The 12,409-nt window shown below is 44.0% G+C and overlaps 1 protein-coding gene across 6 annotated transcripts in view; it reads left to right on the top strand.

The window, feature by feature from the left end:
- The window catches only part of LOC308606583 (zinc finger protein 154-like), a 289,896-nt gene that overhangs the window by 237,410 nt on the left and 40,077 nt on the right, over positions 1 to 12,409 (top strand). For 2 of the 6 annotated variants that reach the window (XM_081217646.1, XM_081217641.1), the window contains exon 2: positions 11,102 to 11,231. In XM_081217646.1, coding sequence (XP_081073772.1) covers positions 11,102 to 11,231 — 130 coding nt within the window. Of the gene's footprint in view, positions 1 to 8,361; positions 8,480 to 11,101; positions 11,232 to 12,409 lie in introns of those variants that run through there. The other 4 variants (XM_081217642.1, XM_081217645.1, XM_081217644.1 and 1 more) reach the window with 3 other exon arrangements.

The raw sequence follows: 12,409 nt of genomic DNA on the forward strand, positions 1-12,409 counted from the left end.
ACTACTAAAGCGTGTGCACCTAGAACCTGTACTCCACAACAAGAGAAGCCACCACAGTGAGGAACCCGCAAAGATAGAGCAGCCCTGACTTGGCACAACTAGAGAAAGTCCTCGTGCAGCAATGAAGACCCAACACAGCCAAAAATAAATTCAAAAAAATTAAAAAATAAAGAAAAGCAGATATCTCAAGTTAAGGAATTTAGCGCTTTTCTATATATGGGAATAAGCAAGAGTCTGGGCCCATTGAAATCATTCCCTTAATCTGCACCTTAACTACCCAGGGCCAATATCCTGAGTGCCTGAGTCGGGGGCGGGGGCGGGTCTGCTTCCTGCAAAAACAACTTAGGAATGTGTGTCAGGCCTTTATATCTTACATGGCGGATTTACAGCCCCGCTTTTGTCCTTTGAAAACTATGTACATACATCAGTGGAACAGAGATAGAACTAATCTTTTAGTCCTATGGGTCTCTGGTTATTGACTCAAAGACCAGAGCCTTGGGGAATTCCCTGGCAGTCCAGTGGTTAAGACTCCGAACTTCCACTTCAGGGGGCCTGGGTTCCAAAGGTGACGTGGTGAAGCACCCCTCCCCCCGCAAAAAACCAAAAAAACCCGAAGTCTTCAGGTGTTGGGCCTGTTTGCTCAAGGCCATCCCCCAGTCATTTTCCAAGATGGGCACGCTCTTGTCTTCCTGTCTCGATTATACATATATGTCTGTTTCTTATTAAGATATTTAATATGTCAAAATGCTGCACTTGGGAAACATGCTGCTGTAGCATGTTTAGGGAGTGTGAGTTATGCATGTCTCATTTGGATGGACTCTGACCTTTTGACCTGATGAAGTCGTAGAGAATACCTGTCAGAAACTCAAGCTATTTATCTGACCCTTACCCTAAAATAACTCAGGATTCCTTAAGGACAACTATTTTCTGAGTGAGAGTCAATGTCAATTCTCAACCAGGCAACTTTAACAACCTCAGGGCTTTTTGCTTTATAAGCCCCTGACTCTTTCTTCCCTGAACACTCTTTAGGGGTTGCCTGTATCTGTGTCTCCTGAATTGCAAGTCTTAAGACTCCAAATAAACTCTTTTTAAAATTTGAAGCCTCTTGCATTGTATGTATATATATATTTTTTAAATTTATTAATTAATTTATTTTTGGCTGCGTTGGGTCTTTGTTGCTGCACGTGGGCTTTCTCTAGCTCCGGTAAGCAGGGGCAACTCGTCGTTGCAGTGCGCAGGCTTCTCATCGTGGTGGCTTCTCGTTGTGATGCACAGGCTCTAGGCGCGGGGCCTTCAGCAGTTGTGACGCATGGGCTTCTGTAGTTGTGGCTCGGAGGCTCTAGAGCACAGGCTCAGTAGTTGTGGCACAAGGGCTTAGTTGCTCCGCTGCGTGTGGGATCTTCCTGGACCAGGGCTAAAACCCGTGTCCCCTGCATTGGCAGGCAGATTCTTAACCATTGTGCCACCAGGGAAGTCCCTTGCATTATATTTTTTACTACAGGCATGTAACAGGCATTCTACTGGCATGTAAAAAGCAATTAGATAATGTCGATGAAAAACTGATAGTCAGTCTAAGAAAGAAATAGAGGGACTTCCCTGGTGGTTCAGTGGTTAAGACTCCGAGCTCCCAGTGCAGAGAGCCCAGGATCCCTGGTCAGGGAACTAGATCCCGCATTCGTGGTGCAACTAAAAGTTCGCACGACACAACTAAAGATCCCGCACGCTGCAACGAAGATCCTGCATGCCACAACTAAGACCCTATGCAGCCAAATAAATAAATGAATAAATTTTTTTAAAAAGAAAAAAGAAATAGAATATTGTGGGCAGTCTGGTGGGCATGGCTGGCCCATAGACTAGTTGGTTGTCAGGCCCTGACTTGTTTGGAGGCTGCTGTCTGCTGGTGGGTGGTACACCTAACCTCTACACAGCTAAGGTCATGGTCAGAGGAAGGGTTGAGCTTGTGGGCAAAGATGGACTAGAGAAGAATTTTGAGAATGACCACTCCTCTGCTAGATCAGAGAAGGTTGCAGGACAGGCCGGGAACTGAGAACATCACTAGATTTATCTTTGTAGTTGCCATGTGTTTAACAGCAAGAGGAACTGGATTCTAATAATCTATTTTCCTGTTTAAGACAATTACTTATATTTGGAAAGTGAATCAATTAAATTGTTCAGTGATGATAGTGTGTAGAAATGTCCCTTTGGATGTAAATGCCCAGGAAGCCCTGTGTTTCTCTCATTGTAGCCGTATCACTGTCAGAACTTGAATATTTTATTAATTTGTCATCCACATGGCTTCCTTCCTCACTTCACTCTAGACTCATTCTTGTATTCCCTCCTCTGATAGGCCTTCCCAGGCTGCCCCTTCTAAAGTTGCCCCAGGGAATTCCCTGGTGGTCCAGTGGTTAGGACTCCGTACTCTCACTGCCAAGGGCCCAGGTTCAATCCCTAGTTGGGGAACTAAGATCCAAAAGTTGCGAGGTGTGGGGGCAGGGGAGGGGGAATTGCCCCAAACTCTCTAGTCTCTTCCATTTTATTTTTGCTTTACTTCAGAATCCTTAGGACCATTTTACATTTTCTTGATTGATTGATTAATTGATGTGGGATCTTAGTTCCTTGACCAGGGATCGAACCCCTTGCCTTCTGCATTGAGAGCACAGAGTCTTAACCACTGCACCACCAGGAAAGTCCATTTATTTATTTTAAATTGAAGTATAGTTGATTTACAGTGTTGTGTTAATTTCTGCTATTCAGGACAGTGATTCAGTTATACATATATATATATTCTTTTTCATATTCTTTTCCATTATGGTTTATTACAGGATATTAGATATAGTTCCCTGTGCTATACAGTAGGACCTTGTTATTTATCCACTCTATATATAATTCTTTGCATCTGATAATCCCGAACTCACACTCCTTCCTTCCCCCATCCCCCCTCTCCCTTGGCAGCTACAAGTCTGTTCTCTATATCTGGTAGTCTTTTTCTCTTTCGTAGATAGGTTCAGTTGTGTCATATTTTAGATTCCACATATAAGTGATAGCATATGGTATTTGCCTTTCTCTTTCTGATTTACTTAGTATGATAATCTCTAGGTCCATCCATGTTGCTGCAAATGGCTTTATTTCATTCTTTTTTATGGCTGAGTAGTATTCCATTGTATATACGTACCACTCTTCTTTATCCATTCATCTGTTGATGGACATTTAGGTTGTTTCCATGTCTTGACTATTGTGAATAATGCTTCTGTGAACATAGGGGTGCATGTATCTTTTTTTTTTTTTTTTTTTTTTTGCAGTACGTGGGCCTCTCACTGTTGTGGCCTCTCCCGTTGTGGAGCACAGGCTCCGGACACGCAGGCTCAGCGGCCATGGCTCAGGGGCCCAGCCGCTCTGCGGCATGTGGGATCTTCCCGGACTGGGGCACGAACCCATGTCCCCTGCATCGGCAGGCGGACTCTCAACCACTGCGCCACCAGGGAAGCCCAGGGGTGCATATATCTTTTTGAACTATAGTTTTGTCTGGATATATGCCCCAGGTGTGGGATTGCAGGATCATATAGTAGTTCTATTTTTAGTTTTTTGAGGAACCACCATACTGTTTTCCATTGTGGCTGCACCAACTTACATTCCCACTAACAGTGTAGGAGGGTTCCCTTTTCTCTACACCCTCTCCAGCATTTATTATTTGTAGACATTTTAATGATGGTCATTCTGACTGGTGTGAGGTGGTACCTCATTGTAGTTTTGATTTGTATTTCTCTCATAACTAAGGATGTTGAGCATCTTTTCATTTGTCTATTGACCATGTGTATTGGGTAGGCCAAGAATTCCTTTGGTTTTTAAGTAAAAATAAAGGACATTTTTCATTTTCACCAAGAACTTTATTGAACAGTGTATTCACCCTTTTGTTCCACTACCGTCTGCCATTTTTCAGGCAACTTCATAATTCCACCTTCCCAAAACTTTTTATCTTTTTTAGCAAAGAACTGTTCCAGGTGCTTTTTACAGTTTTCCAGGGAACTGAATTTTTTTCCATTAAGAGAATTTTGTAAAGACTGAAATAAATGAAAATCCAAAGGTTCAATGTCTGGTGAATATGGCGGATGAATCAGAACTTCCCAGCCAGGTTATAACAGTTTCTGCCTGGTCATCAAAGAAACATGTGGTCTTGTGTTATTCTGATGGAAGATTATGTGTTTTCTGTTGACTAATTCCGTACGCTTTCGTCGAGTGCTGCTTTCAGTTGGTCTAATTGGGAGCAGTACTTGTTGGAAGTAATCATTTGGTTTTCTGGAAGGTGCTCATAATAGAGGACTGCCTTCCAATCCCACCATATACCTGTCACCTTCTTTGGACGAAGACCGGCCTTTGGTGTGGTTGGTGGTGGTTCATTTTGCTTGCCTCATGATCTCTTCCATTCCACATTATTATACAGTATCTACTTTTCATTGCCCATCACAATTTGTTTTAAAAACACAATGTTTTCATTACATTTCAGTAGAGAATCACGTGAGGAAATATGGTCAAGAAGGTTTTTTTAAAAAATAAATTTATTTAATTAATTTATTTATTTTTGGCTGCATTGGGTGTTCATTCTTGTGCATGGGCTTTCTCTAGTTGCAGTGAGCAGGGGCTACTCTTTGTTGCAGTGCACAGGCTTCTCATTGTGGTGGCTTCTCTTGTTGCAGAGCACAGGCTCTAGGCATGTGGGCTTCAGTAGTTGTGGCACGTGGGCTCAGTAGTTGTGGCTCACAGGCTCTAGAGCGCAGGCTTAGTAGCTGTGGCACAGGGCTTAGTTGTTCCGCGGCATGTGGGATCCTCTCGGACCAGGGCTGGAACCCGTGCCCCCTGCATTGGCAGGCAGATTCTCAACCACTGTGCCACCAGGGAAGCCTAAGAAGGTTTTTTTTCACTTAACTTATGTGGAACCCAAACATTAAAGCGATTAACATAACCAAGCTGGTGCAAATGACTTTCAGCACTTGATTTGGATATTTCCAGTATGTCAGCTATCTCCTGCATGGTATAATGTTGATTGTTCTCAATATCTCAGTTTGATTGCTATCATGTTTGAGTGTCCTACCTGATCATGGAACATCATCCAGCAAGAAATCTCCAGCACAAAACTTTGAAAACCACTTTTGACACATTTGATCAGTCACAGCACTTTCTCCATACACTGCACACATCTTTCCTTTTTGTGTTTCATTTGTGTTTTTACCTTTCTTGAAATAATAAAGCATAATATGCCGAAAATGTTGCTTTTTTTCTTCCATCTTCAATATTAAAATGGCTGCAAAAATATTCACCAATTTTGATGTTTTTTTTTAATGCACTCTGATACCACAGCTCTCATGATACAATCTAACAAAATTGTTTCGAATGAAGTTAAAGACAACTAAGCACTATCAGAGCCATCTTATGGAAAATACCGAATGAATATTTTGGCCAGCCCAATTTTTTTTCCTTTGGAGAAATGTCTGTTTAGGTCTTTTGCCCATTCCTATTGATCATTTATTTAGTTTCCTTGTGAGAATCTGACTCCATCCCTGAAACATGACCTCCTTTTCATTTCACCCAAAAATATGCCTTTTTGACATATTTATTTTGAACTAAAGGAAATTAAGAAGCAGTTAATGCAAGAAAGGCACTGTGTTCTCCCCCTATTTGCCTAAAAGCAAGACATAAATTTACAAAGGACAAAAATTAATCACCAGAGGCAACTTTAGACCCTTATTAGCCTGGAGACAGCACAAGAGGAATTTACATAACAAACTTTGCTAACTAGTGGCAAAAAACAAAATTCAGCTGATTAAATTTGAAGATCTGATTGGCTCTATTGAATGATTCATGTATCAGGGACCATCCCATCTAGCGATTAGAAAGGAGTTCCAAAGGGCTACAGAAAAGGAAAGGTTTGGGGCTTCCCTGGTGGCGCAGTGGTTGAGAGTCCGCCTGCCGATGCAGGGGACACGGGTTCGTGCCCCGGTCTGGGAAGATCCCACATGCCGCAGAGCGGCTAGGCCCGTGAGCCATGGCTGCTGAGCCTGCGCATCCGGAGCCTGTGCTCTGCAAGGGGAGAGGCCACAACAGTGAGAGGCCCGCCTACCGCAAAAATAAATAAATAAATAAATAAAAATAAATTAAAAAAAATAAAAATAAAAAAAAAAAATAAAAAAAAAGAAAAGGAAAGGTTTTTAAGGGCAGAGAGCGGGGTGAGACAAGGAGGTCATAAAGAACGAATTTGTGAACATTGATAAAGGGAAACCTCACTAATATGTGGTCAAGAGACCAGAAGGGGAGCTCTCAGGAAGTACTACTGGACATCAACTACAGGAAGAATTGTCAATTATAAACCCCAACAGAAGAATCATCAACAGGAAAGAGTCATCAGTTACAGGCTGCAACAGGAAAAGATGTACATTGCATCTCCTACAAGAAACCTAGTACCCCAGCAACTCCACCGATGAGAAACCCTCATTACCCTAAACTCTCACTTTTCTCCAATAGACTTTCTTTCAAAATAATGCCTCCTGACTTCCTCCCTTTTCTCTGTAAAATAACATCCCTCTCCTTTGTTGGACTTGCCTATGGTTTTTGCCATTGCTTGCTTGTTCTGATTTATAATTCTCTGCTATTTCTGAATAAACCCATTTCTGCTGGTAAAATAACTTTTATTTTATTATTTTTTAAAAAAATTAATTTATTTTTGGCTGTGTTGGGTCTTTGTTGCTGTGTGCTGGCTTTCTCTAGTTGCGGTGAGCAGGGTCTACTCTTCACTGTGGTGCACGGACTTCTCATTGTGGTTGCTTCTCTTGTTGCAGAGCATGGGCTTTAGGCGCCCGGGCTTCAGTAGCTGTGGCACGTGGGCTCTGTAGTTGTGGCTCGTGGGCTCTAGAGAGCAGTCTCAGTAGTTGTGGTGCACGGGCTTAGTTGCTCCGTGGCATGTGGGATCTTCCCAGAGCAAGGCTTGAACCTGTGTCCCCTGCACTGGCAGGCAGATTCTTAACCACTGCACCATGAGGGAAGCCCCTATTTTATTTTTAAGGTTAACAGATTATTTCACGAAGGGCACTCTCCTTTGGGGGATAAAAAGAGTCTAGCCGGCAAATTACCTCGCTAGTGCTGGCCAGGAAATTCCAGACTGACTGGTTAAGATGACATTCTTAGGAGAAGCTAAAACTGCAGTTAGATTCAGATATTAAGTCTTGCTATGCTGACATGCGTTTAGCACAAGTGACTCCATTTTGGGCCTTTGTCTCTTTTTTTTTTTTTTTTCTTTTTGCGGTATGCGGGCCTCTCACTGTTGTGGCCTCTCCCGTTGCGGAGCACAGGCTCCGGATGCGCAGGCCCAGCGGCCATGGCTCACGGGCCCAGCCGCTCCGCGGCATATGGGATCCTCCCAGACCGGGGCACGAACCCGTATCCCCTGCATCGGCAGGCGGACTCTCAACCACTGCGCCACCAGGGAGGCCCTCTTTTTTTTTTTTAACACTAGCTCTTATCCAACATTACTTTCCCACATTATTTGGCATCCCTAGAGACTCAAGTATTTTTTCTTTTCTTTGTTACACCTCAAATGTATTGTTCTTTGTCGAAGGTATTATATAAGATTGAATTCTAAGCCACTTCTTTATTTTAATGTCCTAAATTATTTATTAGGTAAGAATTTTACAAACATTACTTATATTAGCGGTAACAGTGGAGCCGGAGAGTAACTGCGCCTTCTCCAAACTTGCGGCCCTTTCTAAGGCCGCGGTTCTTTCTGCCTGCAGATGTCAGCCCTCACATCTCCCTGTGTCTAACCCAATTCTTTGAGTTACTCAACCCTGTCTCTCTCATGTATGTATAAACATGTCAATAAACTCCTGTTTGTTTTTCTCTTGTTATTGCCTTTTGTTACAGAGCTTGAGCTCAAAAGGTAAAAACTGGGTAGAGGAAACTTTCCCCACCTACATCTCTAAATACTTTACAGGGCTGATGAACTGCAGACAACACTCCCCTGCAGTCCGCCTTCGGCCTCTTTAAGAGGAAAGGAAGCCCCTCCCTTCACTCCTGAAGCCTGGACGCCTTTTCCCAGCGTCCCTCGAGGTGCCCAGGGTTTTTTCTCCGCGGGCGCGGATGAGGAGCGCCCCTTCCCGCGGGCCTGTGGAGTTATGGGAACTACATTGCCCAGAACACACTGCACCAGAAGAAGAGCGGTGTTGCTCCAATGAAAGACCAGGACAGGGGCATTTCCGGTCTTAGGAAGCGTGTCAGGGCTGGACTTCCGGCTACTTCCTGGTTGAGGCCGCTTGGTTTCCGTCGGGCTTGTTTACCGTGTCAGAGGCTATAGAGCACTTGGGGCGCCTGCTCACGTGCCCGCAGCCCAGGCCGCGGTGTCCAGGAAGATGGGGTCCCTATTTCTCACAGACAGTGTGATGGCTCGTGGGAGAGAGTCACAGGCGGAGGTACCGGCATGTGTACAGTCTTGGAGGTAGGACTGAGCCGAAAGGCTTCTGGAAACTTGGGGTCCAGCCTTTGTTTTTAGGGGACAATGAGTGTGAGGGGAATTCACGCCTGGACTGGCAAACAGAGGGACCTGGGAGCCATGGAGAGTTGTGAATGGAAGAGGGACACAGTCCGTATTAGGGTTTTATTTATTTGTTTATTTTTTGGCCGCACCACTCGGCATGTGGGATCTTAGTTCCCCAACCAGAGATAGAAACCAAGTCCCCTGCAGTGGAAGCGCAGAATCTTAACCACGGGACTGCCAGGGAAGCCCCTATATTAGAGTTTTAAAAGTTTACCAAAAAGCTGCTTAGAGAGGGAACAGTCGGGAATGTGCGTGATGAGAACAGTGAGGCACAGATAAGTAGAGTCCTTGTCCAGGGTCAGAGATCTGGTAATAGGCAGCTCTGAAGACTGAAACACAGAGGTTAGTAAATTAATCCGAAGTCACCTGGTTCCAGGGCTGGGTGGGGATACGGGGGAGTCCTGTGCACATGGAACCCAGCCATGGTTCCTTCCTCTTCCCACATATTCTGGAGGTTAAAAAAGAACTTAAGGAATTTACACAAGGAAAGAGAGCATGTCCTAGGCCCTCACTAGTCCTGACATCAGCGGTATAGTGTCTGGAATTGTGGTGTTTTGAGGCACTTCCCTTGCTGATTTCCTGTCTCTTGCCTGTGGGGACCCTGGGAGTACCCCAATGCAGGCCAATCGGTAACATAGTGGTGTTCCTATTTCTGGCAACCAGTGTAAACATATGGTTTGGGAGTTATCTCAGGAACATATAGCAGCATGAGCAAATGCTCAGTGTGACTGAGTTGGGAACAGGGTACAGTAGGTCTCCATTCTTTCTGTTAAGAACAAAGAGCAGGGAATCAAGAACCAGGCCTGTCATGTGGCTGCCTGAGCATCTGGGCATCTATTACGGAGATAATGGGAGATTTGTATAAGAGAAAGGAGTTGGTCTTATTTAGGTTTAAAAGGCTCCACCTGGCTACACAGTGGAGGAGAGATTATGGGGTTAAGGCAGGTGGCAGGGAATTCAGGAGGAGGTTACTGCTATAATCCAGATGAGTGTTGATGGACCAGAGTTATGACCATGGAGCTGGGAGAAAAGGTTGGATTCCAGGTCCATTTTTAATGAAAGAGCTGAGTAGACTTTGGATGGTGTAGGTGAGGGAGAAAAAGGAGGAGCCAGAGATGACCCTAGAGTTTTTCATCCTATCAGCTGAAAGGATGGAAGCTCCAACAAACTGGGATGGGAAAGTTGGTGGTAGGTTAATTTTCCTCGGGAACATCAGAAGTTTTGTTTTGGTCCTGTTAAGACTCTGCAAAGTTTCAGAGAACAGTTAGTGGAGTGGGCAGTTGGACACACAGGTCTGGAAATCTGGAGAAGGCTTTCAGGAGGGAGACTTTCAAACGTGGTGGCTATTCTGTAGACCAGGGTGGAGCTGTGGATGTTGTTTAGGAAGGGAATGCAGGTTTTAGTGACAACGCTGTTGGAGAGTCAGAAGGACTAGGGTGCATACTAAGAGTCGTTTTCTTTCTTGACACTATTAGGGTTGCTGGACCTCACGGAAAGAGATTAGGGAGAGGGGTGATAGTGGGAATGGTGTAGGCTGATCGAGCCAGTAGCCAAGGCTTCCAGGGGATGAATGGCCTGGAGATAGCTGCTCCTATGTCCAGGAGGCATAGGAGTAATTGAGACAAGATGACACTGCGGCAGGGCTCCTGCTAATTCAGTCCTGTATGAATTCACCAGGATTTGGTGGTGAGCTTTGATGGGTTGTAGGATGTTTCATTCTTGCTAGTGAATAAGGTCTGGGGCGAATATGGACTTGGGAGAGTCACTGTGCCGGGCATGTGGGACTGGGCTTTTAATGAAGTTTGAGTGGAGAGCAGAAGGTTGTGGTGGCTGAATGGACAGCAAGTGCAGCATGGGAGTGGAAGAGAGTCATGGATATCTGAAATTCACATGTGGCTCTGGGTGGTTAATATTGAAACAAAGATCACAGGCAACATCCATCATCAAAGCAGCATTGAGAATTTACCTGGCTGTGGGATCCATCAGAGGACTGGTGTTGTATAAATAATGTTAGTAATTTTCAAGCACTCTTCTGGATGCCATTTGCCAAGTACATGGGTGAGTCCAGGGAGATGTCTGTGGTGTGGGGCAGGAAGGTGGCAGAGATGGGCAAGTGCAACTGTGGGGTCTGAAGATGTGAGAGATGTGTCTACACAGTGATGTGCACAAGGAGAGAATTGTGAGCTGATGGTCCACAGGCCCTGGAGTTGGGGCCTTAAGGGTGAAGCATGAGCCCAAATTTGTGTCTTGGAGGCACAATCTGGGAGGCCCCAACGGAACTGCTTGGCAGGCCCAGAGCTGAGATGGCATTTATGTGCTGAGGCCCCCCGCCCCCCCAATCTTTTGTGCTGAGCACAGTAGTTAATGGAACCCTGAGGAGAGCGTGGGCATCAGTGGCACCAGGGCCTGGTATCTCCTTTGAGGTGGGGAGCTTTGAAAGAGGATGATCGTGGAGATGTGTGAGGAGTTGGATTGTGGGTTCTCAGAGAATATTCATAGTTTCATTTGTACTAATCATGACAGGGTGGTGTGACCTTTGAGGACATTGCCGTGTACTTCTCCTGGGAGGAATGGGGACTCCTTGATGAGGCTCAGAGACGCCTGTACCTCGAAGTGATGCTGGAGAACTCTGCACTTGTATCCTCGCTGAAGAGTAAGTCCCTTACTCTTTTTTTTCCCCTTACTCTTCCCAGTTACCTGGACTGGGCTCTGTCTTTCCTCCCTTCCTTTTCTTCAGAGGATGTTGTCTTCTTCTCACATATGGACCATGGGAACTGCTTCCTTGCCTAGCTTTCTGAGTAGTTACTGTCATAGCCAGGGCTGGGTTGTTTACACTGCTCTCTCCTTTCTTTTGTAGCTTAATATCTGCTGTACTGATCTCTAATAGGTAAGGATTTGAGGTATATAATCTTGTAGTGAGCCTAATGAAGTCTACCTTATTAGTGAAGAGCATTTTTCATATAACTGTGGGCTGTTTGTATGTATTCTCTCCACGTCCGTTGCCCATTTTTTAACTCTATTTTTTTGTTAAGTCTTTTGAATACCTTGTATATTTTGGATGGTAACATCTTATCAGATACATGGCTTGCAAATATTTCCTCCCATTCTGTAGATTGCCTTTTTTTGTTGTTGATTGTTGCGTTGCTATGCAGAAGTATTTTCATTTGGTGTAGTCCTAGTTGTTTATTTTTGCTTTCATTGCCTGTGCTTTGGTGATATCCAGAAAAATCATCGCTAGGACTAATTTCACAGAACTTTTTCCTTAGGTTGTCTTTAAGGAATTTTACGTTTTTAGGTCTTACATTTAAGTCTTTAATTTATTTCAAGTTAGTTTTTGTAAGTGGTATAAGACAGGGGTCCAGTTTCATTTTTTTTTTACCTGTGGATATTCAGTTTTCCTGACATCATTCAGAATTTACTCTCCCTGCCACCACCACATTTTATGTTTTTGATGTCACAGTTCACATGTTCTTATATTGTGTACCCATTAACAAATTATTTTGGCTATAATTATTCTAATCCTTTTGTTTTTAACTTTTATACTTGAGTGATTTAAATACCACCAACACAGTATTATAGTAATCTGAATTTTACTACATACTCAGTTTTACCAGTGAGTTTTATATTTTCCTATGTTTTCATGTTTCTATTTATTATCCTTTCATTTCTGCCTGAAGAACTCCCTTTGGCTTTTTTTTTTTTTTTTTCAAGTTTCAGATATTTATTAATCAGTGTAAAACCCAACACAAAACACCAACGTGATTTCATGCATTTAGAGGGGAAATATTTCCTGGTTAAGTGGAAAATTGTGCAGATGGCTTCTGGAAGACC

Source organism: Mesoplodon bidens, assembly GCF_964165515.1.
Source record: "Mesoplodon bidens genome assembly, chromosome: 18".
Taxonomy (NCBI): domain Eukaryota; kingdom Metazoa; phylum Chordata; class Mammalia; order Artiodactyla; family Ziphiidae; genus Mesoplodon; species Mesoplodon bidens.